Source organism: Vulpes lagopus, chromosome 20, assembly GCF_018345385.1.
Source record: "Vulpes lagopus strain Blue_001 chromosome 20, ASM1834538v1, whole genome shotgun sequence".
Classification (NCBI taxonomy): Eukaryota; Metazoa; Chordata; class Mammalia; order Carnivora; family Canidae; genus Vulpes; species Vulpes lagopus.
The window spans coordinates 10,347,882-10,364,398 of record NC_054843.1 but is presented as its reverse complement, the minus strand read 5'-3'; the positions used below and the strand labels follow the sequence as shown (position 1 = coordinate 10,364,398).

The 16,517-nt window shown below is 51.6% G+C and overlaps 1 protein-coding gene across 3 annotated transcripts; it reads left to right on the top strand.

Annotated features, from left to right (window-relative positions):
- Positions 1–1,084: 1,084 nt before the first annotated feature.
- On the top strand, positions 1,085–16,163 carry SMIM11A (small integral membrane protein 11A). 3 transcript variants are annotated; one of them, XM_041735272.1, is made up of 5 exons: positions 1,085–1,156; positions 4,280–4,363; positions 5,003–5,105; positions 10,583–10,760; positions 15,981–16,163. In XM_041735272.1, exons 3-4 carry the CDS (start codon positions 5,094–5,096, stop codon positions 10,745–10,747), a joined length of 177 nt encoding a protein of 58 aa, XP_041591206.1. In that variant the 5' UTR covers positions 1,085–1,156; positions 4,280–4,363; positions 5,003–5,093; the 3' UTR covers positions 10,748–10,760; positions 15,981–16,163. The 3 variants fall into 3 exon arrangements, with proteins under 3 accessions (XP_041591206.1, XP_041591207.1, XP_041591208.1); XM_041735273.1 differs by lacking the exon at positions 4,280–4,363 and having other exon boundaries at positions 1,086–1,156; XM_041735274.1 differs by lacking the exon at positions 4,280–4,363 and having other exon boundaries at positions 1,134–1,156; positions 5,008–5,105.
- Positions 16,164–16,517: the final 354 nt, after the last annotated feature.

Sequence of the window (16,517 nt, the reverse complement as noted above, 5' to 3'; positions counted from 1 at the left end):
AGACCCAGAATTGAGTCGCACGTCGGGCTCCCTGCATGGAGCCTGCTTCTCCCTCTGCCTGTGTCTCTGCCTCTCTCTCTCTCTCTCTCTTTGTCTCATGAATAAATAAATAAAATGTAAAAACAACCCTGAGCAAATCCCTTTAATCTCTTAGTGCCTCCACTTCCTCACCTGCGAGTTGGTTATTTTACCTCCTGTATGGTCTTCTTGGGAGACTTCAGTGGGACCTCACAGTGCTCAGGACAAAGCTACTTTTGTCCCCTCCCCCCCTTTTAAAAGATTTTATTTATTTACTCTTGAGAGACACAGAGACAGCGAGAGGCAGAGACTAAGAGGGATGAAGAGAGGCTCATCCCCGAAGAGCCAGATGTGGGACTCGATCTTAGGACCGGGGGGGGGGGGGGGGGGGGGGGTCGGGGGAGGTCAGACCTGAGCCAAAGGCAGACGCTCAACCACCGAGCCATAGAGCATCCCTAGCTTTGTCACTTTCTATCGGAAAACTGGGCTTGTGGGCAGAACTAAGGCCTCCGCCGCTCGGGCTGTCCCTTCCTCTGCACCCCGACATCCTGTCCTTCATCACCACACGCGTCACAGTGCGATCTGGCGTTCGACCCCCCGGGTTCGGATCCCGCAGAGCGTGTCGTTGCCAAGCCGCTCAGTCTGCGCTTGCAGGGGACCTCAGTCCCGAGGGGGAGCCGAGCCCGGAGAGCGAGCTCCGGGAACACGCCCGGGGGCCGCCCCGGCCTCGATCTGGGGTCGGGCGCGCCCTCCCGTGGGGCAGGGACCGCGCGCTGAAGCGGGAGCCGGGGAAGCAAGCACCGCGGGCCGGCGCCGTCCCTGGGGAAGGTGCACGCATTTTGTCCAACGAGGTGAACGCTAAATTTGGAAACTCGATCCTCGGGGCGCAGGACACCCCGGCTCCGTCCGCCCGCAGCTCAGGTGAGCGCAGGACGCGCGCATCTCCGCGCCTGGACCACCAATCCTGACCCGCCCCGCGCTGCGCCTGCGCGCCACCCCCCCCCCCCCCCCCCAGCAGCCCGGGCCCACTGCGCCGGCGCGCGCTGCGGTGCATTTCGGGATGTGTAGTTTCCCCCCGCACGCTGGGAGTCCCGCTTCCTGTGCAGGCCTGGCGCCGGCTCCTCCGCGGCCTGCAGCTGTAAGTGGGTGACATCGGTCAGCGGAGCCTGACCCGAAGCCCGGCCGCTCTTTAGGGCGCTGGGGAGTCGCGTGGCCGCCCCGCGTCTGCGCCTGCTGTCGCGGATGCCCGCCGGCCGGCGCCGGGTCGGCGGGGCGGGGGCGGGGGCGGGAGGGTGACAGCCGCCGCCGCCCCCACCTGCGGGTCGTCGCCCCGGCCCGGCCCCGCCGTCCAGGCCTCGCGGGGTCCGCGGCCCGGGCACCTGCAGCTGCCTCCCCGCCCCCCGAACCTCTCAACTGCCAGTGAGCGGGGGAAGAGTTGGGGTGCCCCGGGGAGAGCCTGGGGATGCGACCGCGCTTGCTAGGCCCGGACTGACGGTCCCGCTTAGTGGCGGAGGCACCAGGACACAGACGGCCCTGGAGGTTGTTGGGGGTGCCAAGAAGGAAACGTAGATTGTGGACAATATTCTGTCCAGATGGCTTTCTTTTTTTCTTTTCTTAAAGATTTTATCAATGAGAGACACAGAGGCAGGGACACAGGCAGAGGGAGAAGCAGGCCCCATGCAGGGAGCCCGATGTAGGGCTCGATCCCAGGTCCCCGGGGTCACGCCCTGGGCCAAAGGCAGGTGCCAAATCACTGAGCCACCCGGGAATCCCCCCACCCCTTCCTAGATTGCTTTCATCGGTGGATGGGGCTTCTGGTTTTGGGGGAGAAAACTGGCAAAGGAAAAAAATGAGACTTTTTTTTTTTTTTTTTTTTTTGCAGTAAAGGAGACAGAACCATTTCTATCCAAGCTATTGCTATGTTTCAGATGTTAGGCTAAGATCGTGGATGAGTCCAGAGAAAGTCTAAAACTCCCTGCACTTCATAGATTTTATACCTCAGAATTGCCCCTGTCTCGTTGGCTTTTGCAGTGCGGCCCTCAGGTACCACCTGCGCCTGTGTCTAATACTGCAGCAGGTGTGCACCTACCGTGCTGGAGCTAAGAGCCTGCGGATGTTTTTAGCTTTCTCAGTTGTTCTCCTTTGCTGAAGTCCTGCTGGGGTGCTACAGAAAGGGCTGAGTTGGCTGCTGTAATTGCAGGGGAGGGGGGAAGGTATCAGTTGAAGGCAGGGGGTGGGAATGAGCTGGATCCATCAACCCGCTTGTCTCCCGCCCTCTCACTGCACCTCTTCCACTACTTTGTTTGCAGGTTGACTAAATATGTCTCCTTCTAAAGAGCTTGCGAGTCATCACTCTCCACTTGAAATTGAGGACACTGCCAGTAACGTGTCATAGTCAGATGCTGTGATATCAGAAAGAATGGTGACTTAGGAATTCCAGAGTGGCAGAGTTCTTTGAATTCTGATTTTTAAAATGAGAATATTTTGAATTAATTAATGTTTTATTTTTTTAAATTAAATTTTTTATTAGTTTTAAAAGATTTTATTTATTCATGAGAGACACACACACACAGAGAGGCAGAGACACAGGCAGAGGAAGAAGCAGGCTCCATGCAGGGAGCCTGATGTGGGACTGGATTCCGGGACTCCAGGATCATGCCCTGGGCAGAAGGCAGATGCTAAACTGCAGGGCCACCCAGGGATCCCCGAAAATGAGAATATTTTGGTTCAGAGAGGTGAATGGTCTGCCCCAGGTCACATGTGTGTTGTTGGCACCGCCACGACTAGAGTCCAGCTCTCCAGTCCTCTTGGTCCCTGCTGTCTTGCATTGACTGCATTTTGCCTTGATTGCCTCTTGTTTATAGTTCTTAAGTGTGGCATGTCCATTAGCAGAAAGAGAGATATTTACCATGACAGTTACGGTTGACATTTATGTAATGTTTTCCATTTGCTGAACATGCTGCTTCCTGTTTACAATCCAACCCCTGAAGAATTTACAAATGAGGGACCTGATGCTCAGAGAGGCCAAGCAACTTGTCCAAGGTCACACCAGTAGTAACCGTAGTCCTGAGTTGCCAGAGGGCCAGATCATTGGGTGGTGGTGATGTTTTAAGGCAATACTCCTTTTTTTTTTTTTTAATTTCCTTAAATAATCTCCACACCCACTGTGGGGCTCAATCTCACCACCCTAAGATCAAGAGTTGCATGCTCTACTGACTGACCCAGCCGGGTGCCCCACTAGGTGTTCTTTTTCATTTCCTTGCATAAGCTTTTTGGATCTACTTGTTATCCTTGACCTTGGGAATCAATATCTTCTATTAATCCATTGAGGTATCTTACATTAATCCATCAGTTCCTTTATTAATTCATGTTATTAGTATGTTAATTACATTCATACATTAATATGACCTCAGAGAATTAGGAACCACCAAGCTCACCTATTATATTTATACACAACTCAATTAGAGCAAGAGTTGTAAGAATAAAATTTACATGACCTTAAACGTTGCAAGTTACAGTATGGCTAATCCCTGCGATTATCCAAGATTCCTGAAAGTGAAAATTCTAGCAACAGGTTATGACATGCTAGGAAGATATTTCTCTGGTCCAAGTCAGAATCTGCTGCTACTAAAAGACAAACGGGTCATTTATCCATGAAGAGAACGAGCACCTTCAACCACTGTCATCAGATTTAAACAGATTTATGGTGTACATTCCTTTCATTAACTTATCTGGCTTTGAAAGAAGTCATGGGGAAAAGTTAGTAATCTTGTGCCAGCCTACCAGCATGTTTTCCAGATACTATGACCTTGAATAGATGAGGTACGAATTTTCTATATTTATGCTTTTGTAGGTAAAAGTTTTAGTAAAACATTATTATCTCCATTCCAAAGGCCTGTGAAATTTTCCTGTGCTTTTCTTAATTCTAAGTACGTTTAAAGACAAGCGTCTGTGTGATTCTGGAATGCAGAGCTTTCTGCATACATCAGCTTAAGACACCACATTAGATGGGTTCAAATCCCGGTCCCCATGTGACCCCTGGACATGTTACATAGACTTTGTTTCCTCATCTCTGAAATGGAACAGTCACCTCTACCTCCTAGGGCTGATGGGAAGACTGCATGAGTTCATGCAGCTAGTGCGCTCTCGTGCAGGTGGGCAATGTGAAATGAAACTATGATTATGCTGTAAGTTGCCAAATTTTAGAAAAAGTTGGGGCCCTCGAGCCCAGCTAGTTGACACCCCCTTTCTTCATTTCCAGATGGGACCAAGGCCCCGAGAGGGAAGTCACTTACCAGAGTGTAGTAGGTTCTTCATCCACAGCTCAAGTCTTCTGACTCTTGGGGTATGTGCTGTATTCTAAAAATAGTGACATAGGAGGCCGTGAGGCAAAGGCTGTGCTCTGGCTGTGTCCCTGACCTGTCCCGCCCTGCTTCACCTTCCCCTAGGTCTCCCTCACATTTTAGATGAAATTCTGGATAGGAATTGCTTTCAAAGGACAATTTTCCCTAGCATTTGCTCCCCTTCTTGGTATTTTTTAAAAAACAAGTTTAGCTTAGTTAACACTCTGAGGACCTGAAAAACAGAAAGACGCTCATCCACAAGCCAGCTCTTGCTCAGGACAGGAGATGGGTGGAGAAGTCGATTTTGGCCTTGAGCTCTCATGCGCACAGATGAAAGGAATGGGGGGAAGCACATGTCCTCTTAGGAGCAGCGCTGCCACCTTTACTCGGGGCTGTGCTCCTACCTTCAGCCCAGAGCAGCTGAGGAGACCTTTCTGCTCACTGGGACCCAAGCCTGTGTCAGCCCTGAGCTAGGCTGCTTCCCACCAGGCTCTGGGTCACCCTGTTGGGGAGACTGACCCCTCCTCTCTGCAACCCTTGCTGTCTTTGCTCATGCACCCTTTCTCTCCATCAAAGAGGTCTTCCTAAGGCGATCTGCTCTGGAAAACCTCAAGTGACCCGTGTCTTCTCTTCCCCGCCAGAACAGCAAGACCTGCCCTCCCAGCTCCTCTCCTCATGCTCTGGTCTGTGTGGGCCTGCATCGACCCAGAGTGAATTCATAATCAGTCCAACATGAACTGGAAGGTGAGAATTGTTTTAAACATGATGACTTGGGTTTTTTTTTTTCTTTTTTCTTTCCCCTCACTGTAAGCATTCAGAATAATTCATTCTGGAGATGTAGGTTGATTAAAAAGAAAAAATTGGGCTAAAGCAGGAATCCTAATGATACTTAATATTCTACTTTAAATTAAAACATTTAGAAGTACATTTATTCCCCAGACCCTTGGAGGAGAGCTAGGCCCTTTCTTTGAGTGGGCGTACGCTGACTTTGGATCTGCCTCACTTCTCTTGCAAAAATCATGGCTTTAAAGTTTTACTTACAGTTTCACATTTTGGTTTCTTTAAAGTGGGTTAATATTTTATGAAACAACACACAAAACCTTTCCAGGTTTTTCTGTCTTTCTTTGATAATCTTTTACATTTGTGTTGCTAACCGTTCTTGGTTTTGTTTTGTTTTTTTCCAACCTAAATTTGAAAATGCACTGAAAGCATTCAGTTCAGTTTTCATGGAAACAATTTTTTCTTTATATAATATAGCCATGTCTCATCAGTGTTGTGTGTAATTAAATGATCCATTATAATACCATCAAGTACAACTTAAACTGGTTGAGGAATAAACACAGCTGTCCTGGATAGAACAGACTCAGCTGCCGTGAGCCTGCAAGCTGTGAGCATTGGATGGGCTGTGGGCAGCGGTCAGCAGATCTCCCCTGAAGTACGTGGGGTGTGGCAAAGATTGGTTAAAACAGCAGCCACTAAAATGTGTCTTATTGTAGATTCTTTGACATTGTGAAATCCAGTAAAAACCGTGTCATCCCACCCTCCGGAGATCGCTACTAGTAACAATTCTGGTGTGTTTTCTTCCATTTTTTTTCTGTATATGTAACTGTAGCGTGTATGTATTTTCAAACTTGCAATCTCATCATATGTATTTTTTTTCAATTATGAGCATTTCCTTGTTCAAAACATCCACCAGCTTTGCATTGCAAGGATGGCTCGAATGATCTGGAAGGAGGACCAGGGAGCTAGAAGGTGGAGAACCCCTCTCCTTCCCCAGCTCCTTTGAGTAGGGGTTTGGGCGCAATGCAGGAGGACTCTTGTCTAGGACGAGCCTGGCTGAAGTCAAGGGGCAGAGTGAGGGTTTCTTGAAGGTGTTGTTTCATTTCTTGAAGGTGTTTCTTGAGGGAGTGTTTGTTTAGCATATATTGAGCTCACAGCAGAAAGGCTGAGAAGAAAAGACAAGGCACAGTGGGGGATATAAGGGGAAGAAGCAGAAAGTATGGGGTGGGATTTAGGGAAGGGCTCGTCCTCTTTGTGGTGGCCACAGTCAGTGGGGACAAGAGGCCATGTCAGCAAAGTTCAGCATTATGTGCCATGCACCAAGGCAGTAGTGCTCACACCTAAGGGTGCATCAGAACCGCCTGAGGACTTGTTAAAACAGATGGTGGGGCTACCCCCAGAGTTTCTGATCGCTTAGGTGTGGGGTTAACACTGGTCTAAGGCAGGGCACAGAGATAGTTTTTATTGATTTATTTTTTTAAGTTTTTGCCGTGGTTGTTGTGGTTTTCTTTGTTTGTTTTTTTGTTTTGTTTTTAGAGAGAGAGAGAGCATGCCCATGGAGCGGCGAGGGGCAGGCAGAGGGAGAGAGAGAATCCCTAGCAGGCTCCACACCCAGCACAGAGCCCAACTCGGGCTCAATCTCACAACCCTGAGACCACAACCTGAGCCAAAATCAAGAGTCAGATGCTCAACAGACTGAGCCACCCAGTCACCCTTAAAGATTTTATTTTTAAATAATCTCTGCTCCCAAAATGGGGCTTGAACTCAAGACCCTGAGATCAAGAGTTGCATGAGCCAGCCAGGCACCCTGCAGAGAAAGTTTTTAATCAGAGTGACAGACAACCCATTTGACCACCCAGGCCCATCCTGCTTGTGAGAAAAGGAGTTCTTTCTTGTGTCAGGGACAAAGTCTGCCCAAACTTTTCCAACTTGTAGCAGACACACAGCCCTGGGGCTGCCGGGGAGCAACCTCATGTTTAGAAGGGGGCCCTTCCCTGTGCTGTCAGAAACAAGTGGCCTGACTACACAGAGCTCTGGAAGGCGGGAGGATTCTGTAGCTCACAGTAGAGCCTTCGGGCTTCCCTTTCGGGCTCAGTGGCCTGGGGCCGTCAGTGACAGTCAACATCCTGCATTAGCAATGGAGTGTGACTCAAAAAATTACTCAAAAAATTAGCCATTCTCTGGCGCCTGGGTGGCCTCAGTTAAATGTCTGCCTTTGGCTTAGGTCATGGGACCTGGGGTCCTGGGACCTGGCATTGGGCTTCCTGCTCAGCATGGAACCTGCTTCTCCCTCTCCCTCTGCCTGCCACCACCCACCTTGTGCTCTCTATCCCTTCTCTCTCTCTGTCAAATAAATAAAATCTCAAATAAATAAATAAATAGCTGTTCCATTACACAAGTATTGGGGATTTATTTTAAAAATTGGTATAGATCTCGTCGAGCCCCACAATATTTTATTCATGTACCCCCTTGAACGTTGGTCTGTTCTGAGAGTTAAAATAAGGGTTTGTTAGAAATCAAAGCAATTGAGCACAGCTGAAGCTTAGTACCGTGAGGGTTGGAGCCCTGAACCCTGTGCTTTAAGCCTACGTAGTGTCCTTGACCTCTGCTGCCGCTTCTGTGCCCTCTCCCAGGCCCCAAGCTTCTGCCTCTTGCTGCCTTCTCTCCGGTACCTTCAGGAAGAAGGTAAATCCTGAAACCACATACCTCTGTCCAGTGTTGATGCATTGCCAATTCGGTGCATGTTCTGACTTCCGGTTGAGATCTCCATTCCTGTAACAGCTAAAGCTGTCTCATGTTCAGATCACAGGGAACCATGGGCTGTTAAAAGGGAACCATCATTGGACCCACAGGCCCAGCTGTAGAGATGGAGAGAACTGGAAGAGTAACTCTTTCATGTGGATTAGTGCTCAGTTGGCCTCGATCAACCTAGTGATCATAAAAGGGGGTCCCCACCTCTAAACTGTTGATTGTCGCCTCCAACGAAGTAAAATAAAAGAACATTTAACATTTTTTCTTTCATAGCTGGTTGATAAACGTGGAGTCAAGCTTCCTTTCTTGAAGCCTCTTCAAGAAAATAGATGCATTAGGGGATTATTTGGGGCAAGGAGTGGAGGTTAGCTGTAAGTCTGAGTGAGGAGGGTCTGTGTTCTAAGCTGCTTATATTTGTTAGGAGAAACAGTTTCACTGGGCCAATTTGTTTAGTCTTTTATGCTCTTGCTGGAGCGATCTTTTCTAAAGCACATATGTTCTTTTTATCGTTTACCATTAGAATGACTTCGCTGTGAAAATTATTATCCAGTTACTCAGTGTTCTTGTGTTCTTACCGTTTTAGTTAAATTCAAGCCATTTAAATATTTGAGCTCCTCCTTTTCATATCCGGCATATTGCTACTGCATCACATTGCAGCCTGCCTCAAACATCCATAAGTAACCAGCTAAATAACTTCAGAGGTGGTGAATCCAGTTGCCTTTGGTAAATTCAGTAGCCAAGACACCACTTACTTACATAATTTACTTGTAAATCTGGTAAGGGTTGGGGAGAGCATGGTATACATTACAGTGCGGTGTAATGATGAAGAGAATTTAGGCTTTGAACCAGTCCTAGCTCGGTCAGACCTTAACCTTTCCAGACTTTGCACTTTCTCAGCCACAGAGTTAGGACAGACTCCCTGCCTCATGTGGATGTGATGTGAGTTCCAGGGGAAAATGTACAGGAGGTGCTGAAAGCGCAGAAGGGACCCTGGGAGGCCTAACTGATGCTACATCTCCTGCATGTGAGCTCTACATCTAGGTCTGAGCATTTTAATAAAATTGAACAACCACCTACGTACATAATTTATGATTTCACTAATTCCACTTCCTGAGAAGTCAGGGGGCAGTGAAAAGAAGAGTGGCAGAGAGGTTAGAACATTTCACTCTGAGTGTGGCCTCATCATGAGGGAGCTGTGTGATGGGGGCTGGTGTCTCCCCACCATGAGCTCTACTCTCCTCCATGAAGCAAGGAGGTGGACTAAGTCATCTGTGACATCTCCCAGCCCTCCAGCACCGTGAGCATGTGGTACCCAACCACAGTTTTTTCTGACTAGTTGAGTTCACCTGTTACAAGGAGAGACCAATGTGCTTCCCACAGAATCTCATTAAATAGGAATTGCCTAGAATAAGTTTGGCAGTTTAATGATTTCATTGGAATAAATCCTACCTATTCTCTGGAATGGTGATCACTCAAAAAAAAAAAAATGTATCTTTTTTTGAGAACGAACTTTTAATCACAAAAAGCTCATAAATTATCATTCAGGTCATACTAATCATGTTTATAAACCAAGTATAATCAATAGTTTAATATATTTGGGGGATCCCTGGATGGCTCAGAGGTTTAGCACCTGCCTTCAGCCCAGGGCGTGATCCTGGAGTCCTGGGATCGAGTCCCGCATGGGGCTCCCTGCATGGAGCCCGCTTCTCCCTCTGCCTGTGTCTCTGCCTCTCTCTCTCCTCTCTGTGTGTGTGTGTGTGTCTGTCATGAATAAGTAAATAAAATCTTTAAAAAATAAAAATAAAATAAACCAAGTATAGTATTTGCCTTGAGATACTGTTGTGCTGTACAGACTGTCATAATAGTGCACCTGCAGGTACAGAGAGTAATTCAAATCCATAGTTATTCCCCAGACATCATTTTAGCCCACGGGTTAAAGCTTCCCTCTAACAGGAAATTATAGGAACGGTTAATAAATAGTAATTCCAATGTTTTGAATTTTTTTTTTTTTTAAGTAGCTTCAACACCCAGTGTGGAGCCCAACCCGGGGCTTGAACTCACAGCCCTGAGATCAAGACCTGAGCTGAGATCAAGAGGCAGCTGAGCCACCCAGGGACCCCTCATGTTTTGAATTTTATTGTCCTTTTATATTTATTTTACCTTCAAATCCCAGTGCTAATGAGTAGCCACAACCAAGAGGAAATTGTAAGCCTGCTGAAGTTGGAGACTGCAGAAGGAAGGTCTGGTCCAGTCTCCCTTGAAGAGACAGAAGCTCAGAAAGTCAAGAAGCGACTGACCCAGGTCGCGTGGTCTGTCTGTGGCAGAGCAGAGCCATCCCCCAGGCCTGCCGACTTGGGTCCTTTCGCTGGACAAAGGTGCTGCCTCAGCAGCAGAGGGCCTGGGTGCCTGGCAAAATGCAGGGTCCTGTTGTGAGAGACCAGAGTTATGTCTGCGGTCCACGGGTGGCTCTCCCGCGAAGCCAGCCTCGAGGGAGTGACGGAGGGCGCGCTGGCGTGGGGCCGGGGACCTTGTCTGTCCTGGTCCCTGGCGAAGCCCCAGCACCTAGCCTGGTGCCTGTTACCTAACAGGTGTACCGTCAAGGTTTGTTAGATGAAGGAACATGAAAGAAACATTTCTTATCAATAATAGAGCGTTTAGAATGTTCTATGTCGCTTGCTTTCTTCCTTAAGGTCCTTGAACATGTGCCCCTACTGCTGTATATCTTGGCAGCGAAAACCTTAATTCTCTGCCTGGCATTTGCCGGAGTCAAAATATACCAAAGGAAAAGGTTGGAAGCCAAACAGCAAAAACTGGAAGCCGAGAAAAAGAAGCAGTCAGAGAAGAAGGATAACTGAAGGGGAATCAAAGGTACGGGGACTTCGCACCGTCGAAGGCTACGGTGGGCTCGGGTGGGCTCGTCCCTTGGGTCTGAGGCTGCATGAGACCCTCCTGCTGTCCGATGTGAACACCTGTAGGAGGTGAGGTGCGCAGACCCCGACCCTTGCGCTCTGGGTGCAGAGGAGCCAGGGCACGCAGATGGTTGTCCCTGCCTCGGCTCCAAGCCTGCTGCTCCCTTATGGGGGGAGTGAGGCGGGGGGCAGTGCTACTCTCTTAGGAGGTTGGGAGGGCCAGCGCTCTACCTGGTGAAGAGCAGAGTCCGATTTGAACCCAGGGCAGGCATGCGCCCCTGGGCCTCAACGCTGAACGCAGGGAAGTGTACTGTGACAATCACTGCAGCCATCTGAGCCTCTGGCAGGCCCAGAACCCCCTCCTCTGGCCCTACCTGCCACACCACTGCACACTGTGCTGCCAGGCCACAGCCCACACTCTCCTCTGGCCCTGCCTGCCGCACTACTGCCACCTGGCCACTGCCCACCAGGACTGCCCACCGCACCACTGTCCAGTGTACCACTGCACACCAGGCCACTGCCCACTGCACCACGGCCCACCCCAAAACTGCCCACCAGGCCACTGCCCATGCTCTCCTCTGCCACTGCCCACTCCACCACTGCCCACTGCATTACTGCCCACCGCACCACTGCCCACCAGGCCACTCCACCACTTCCCAAGGCACCCAAGCCCACCGTACCACTGCACACTGAATAACTGCACACCAAACCACTAGGCACTACACCACTGCCCACCAGGCCACTGCACCACTGCCCAAGGCAACCAAGCCCACCACACCACTGCCCACCGCACCACTGCACAATGAATCACTGCACCACTGCCCAACATCCACTGTACACTGCACCAGTGCACCACTGCATACCAAATCACTGCACAAAGGCCACTAGCACTGCACCACTGGCCATCCCCAAACTGCACACTTAGTCACTGCACCACTGCCCGCCAGGCCACTGCACCACTCTCCACGGTCCAAGGCACCCAAGCCCACTGTATCACTGCACCACTATCCACCAGCCAGTGCACATTCACCACTGCACCACTGCAACCCCGAATCACTAAATATCATGCCACTGCACACCGAATCACTGCACAAAGGCCACTAGCGCTGCACCACTGCCCACCCCGAAACTGCACACTGAGTCACTGCACCACTGCCCACCAGGCCACTGCACCACTCTCCACATCCCCAAGCCCACTGCACCACTGCACACTGAATAATGTACACCAGGCCACCAGGCACTGCACCACTACCGACCAGGCCACTGCACCACTGCACCACTCCCCACTGCACACTGAATCACTTCACCACTGCAGAATGAATAACTGCACACAAGGCCACTGGGCACTGCCCACTGTACCACTATCCCCCTGTATACTGCCCAGCTGGCCACTTTCCACTGCACAACTGCCCACCCGGCCACCGACCACTGCACACTGCATGACTGCTTCACTGCACATTGCAGGACAGATGACTAGGCCACTGCCCACTGCATCACTGCACACTGAATAACTGCACTCAAGGCCACTGCCCACTGCACCATTGCACACCAGCCAAGGCACCAATGCACCACTGCACACCGAATCACTGCACACCATGCCACTGCACACCAAATAACTGCACGAAGACTACTAGCACTGCACCACTGCCCACCAGGGCAATGCCTACTGCACCACTCTCCACCTGTATACTGCCTACCTGGCCACCTACCACTGACCACTGTAGCACTGCCTCACTGTACGTTGCAGCACAGATGACCAATCCACTGCACACTGCAGCACTGCACATGGAATAACTGCACACAAGGCCACGGCCCACTGCACCAGTGCCCATGAGGGAACTGCTCACCGCAAAACTGCCCATGGCACCACTGCACACTGCCTCACTCTCCACCTGTATCCTGCCCACCTGGCCACCTATCACTGCACCACTGCCCACCCAGCCACCTACCACTGCACCACTGCACACTGTGCCACTGCCCAAGACACCCAAGCCCACCACATCACTGCACACTGAATCACTGCACGCCAGGCCACTAGGCACTGCACCACTACCCACTAGGGCAATGCCCACCAGGCCACTGCACTGCTGCTCACCCATCCATGCACCACTTCACCACTGCCCAAAGCACCCCAGCCCACCTTCACTACTGCCCGCTGCACCACTAAACACCACATCACTGCACCAGTGCCCACCAGTCACTGCACCACTGCACACCTGCCACTGCACACTAAATAACTGCGCAAAGGCCACTAGCACTACACCACTGTCCACCCCGAAACTGCACCCTGAATCAATACGCCACTGGCCACCAGCCACAGCACCAGTCTTCACAGCCCCCAAGCCCACCGCACCACTGCACACTGAGTCACTGCACCACTGCCCACCAGCCACTGCACACTGCACAACTGCACAGCTAATCACTGCACACCATGCCACTGCACACTGAATAATTGCACAAAGGCCACTCGCACCACACCACACCCACCGTGAAACTGCACACTGAATCACTGCACCACTGCCCACCAGCCACGGCCCCCAAGCCCACCCCACCACTTCACACTGCACCACTGCCAAGCAGTGCACTGCACACTTAATCACTGCATCACTGCCCACCAGCCACTGCACACTGCACAACTGAACCACTGTACACCCTGCCACTGCACACCAAATCATTGCACAAAGGCCGCTAGCACTGCACCACTGCCAACCAGGGTGCTGCCCACTGCACCACTCTCTACCTGTATACCGCCCACCCAGCCACTTACCACTGCCTCACTGCACACTGCAGCACAGAAGACCAGTCCACTGCACACTGCAGAACTGCACATAAGTACACTGCACCTCTGCCCAAGGCACCCAAGCCTACCGCACCACTGCCCACCAGCCACTGCTCACAGCACCACTACCCACCAGGCACTGCCCACTGCAGCTCTGCCCCAGGCACCCAAGCCCACCGCGCCACTGCCCACCACATGACTGCACAATGAATCACTGCACCACTGCCCAATACCCTCTGTACACTGCACCAGTGCACCACTGCACACCAAATCACTGCACAAAGGCCACTAGCACTGCACCACTGCCCACCCTGAAACTGCACAGTCACTGCACCACTGTCCACCAGGCCACGGCACCACTGCACCACTGGATCACTGCACATTGCAGCACAGAAGACCAGTCCACTGTACACTGAATAACTGCACACAAGTCCACTGCACCACTGCCCAAGGCACCCAAGGCCACCACACCACTGCCCAACCCATCACTGCACCTGAGTCACTGCAACACTGCCCAACATCCACTGTACACTGCAGCAGTGCACTACTGCACATCAATAACTGCGCAAAGGCCACTATCACTGCACCACTGCCTAACACACCACTGCACACTGATTCACTGCACCACTCAACCACCAGCCACGGCACCACTGCCCAAGGCACCCAAGCCAACCATACCACTCCAGACTGAATAACTGCACACCAGGCCACTAGGCACTGCACCATTGCCCACCAGCCACTGTACAACTGTTCATGGCCGCCAAGCCCACTCCACCACAGCACACTGCACCACTGCCCAACAGAACACTGCCCAACCCACCATTGCATACTGCAACACTACCCACTATTCCACTGCACCTCTGCACCACTGCCTAACATACCCAAGCCCAGTGCACCCACTGCACACTGAATAACTGCCACCAGGTCACTAGGCACTGCAGCACTGCCCACCAGAGCACTGCCCACTGCACCACTATCCACCTGTATACTGCCCACCAGGCCACTGCACCACTGCCCAGCAGGCCACTGCACCACTGCATGACTGACCACAGCACCACTGCCCACTGCACCACTGCACATGAGGCCTCTATCCACAGCACCACTGCACCACTGGCCAGTGCACCACTGCACACTGCATCACTGTCCACCAGGCCACTGCACAACTGCACCATTGCACCACTTCACACTGCACCACTACCCACTAGTCCACTGCCCACTGAACCACTGTACACTGAATCACTGCATGCCAGGCCACTAGCCACTGCACCACTACCCACCCAGCCACTGCCCACCATGCCACTGCACCACTGCCCACCAGGCCACTGCACCACCACCTAAGGCACCCAAGCACACCACACCACTGCCCACTGCACCACTGCACACCTTGCCACTGCCCACCTTCCCACTGCACCATTGCCCACCTGGGTACTGCTCACCCAACCAATGCCCACCCCGCAACTTTCCACTGCACTGCCGACCACACCACTGCACACGGAACCACTGCCCACCTGGCCACTGCCCCGCCAGCCACTCCCCACTGCACCATTGTGCACCAGGCCACTTCCCACTGCTCCACCACCCACCTGGCCACTGCCCACCAGGACACTGCTTACCCCCTCCTCTTCCACTGCCCACCAGGACACTGCCCATCAGCCCACGCCAGTCCTTGGCAGTCTGTCTGCTTCGGGCAGGCTCAAGAAGCTCCTGTCAGGGAACCTTAGGTTTTTTTGGGAGAGGTGCTTTCCTGACTGAAACTCACAGGTTCAGCAAGGGTGAGCAAAGAGGGAGCCCTGCAGGAGTAAACCAGGCCAGGGAGGGCAGTTCTCTTTGAAAGGTTGCAGGTTGCATTTGTGCCCCAGGCAGAGTCCTCCTGTGGTGCCTTAGAGAAGAGGAAGGAAAGATCGAGCAGGCGCCCTACATGCTCTCCCCTCCCTCAGGCATCCACCTAGGCCCTCAGGGTGGCAGCAGGGTTGCCGCTTCCTTTTCTCTCCAGCCTCGAGCCCGGTTTTATTTTTTTATTTTTTTTAAGTTTTTTTTTTTTTTAATTTTTATTTATTTATGATAGTCACAGAGAGAGAGAGAGAGGGGCAGAGACATAGGCAGAGGGAGAAGCAGGCTCCATGCACCGGGAGCCCGATGTGGGATTCAATCCCGGGTCTCCAGGATCGCGCCCTGGGTCAAAGGCAGGCGCTAAACCACTGTGCCACCCAGGGATCCCTCGAGCCCGGTTTTAAACAAGGGGGACTTGTAGATGTTCAGAACATCGTGAATGGCTGAAAATATGTTCGTGAATAAACTTCAGTGGTTTCTTTTTGCCGCATTGAGATGCTGAGCGTGAGGGCTAATGCTAAGCAGCTAAGACAGACATTTCCTGCTCATCCTTTCTGTCTTCCTTTCTAGAATTTGCAATTTACATGTCAGCCTGAGTGGATTCCAGCTGAGAAGACAGAGAAGACGGTTATTGGATGATGTGTCACAGGATCAACTCCCTGCCTGTACGGTTATCTTAAAATTATATCGATTTTTTTATGCTCTTAAAAGAACCACTATTTTATTTACTGAAATAAAATACCTTTGTAAAAAGGCCGTCTCCATCTCTGGAATAAGCCAAAGGCTTTCTATCTTGCACAGACCCCCACCCCCACCCCTGTGCTTTGAGGGGAGGCCGTTCAGCAAGCCCACACCCCTCCTAGCCTCTCTGAGCTCTGGGTGCCAGGTCACAGGGGCCCTGGCCTGGACCCTGGGCCACAGAAGAGGCATCTGCTCTAGGGATGGAAGCTCAGCTGTCTGTCCTCCCCAGCCTGCCCCCCTCTGCCCCACTGACCTCCCCAGCCTGCCCCCCTCTGCCCTGCTGACCGCCCCACACACTGCTCCTCTCTTGCCCGCCTTCTGCTGTGTTTTCATGGTTGGGGTGGAGGGAAGCTGTGCGCTCGCTTG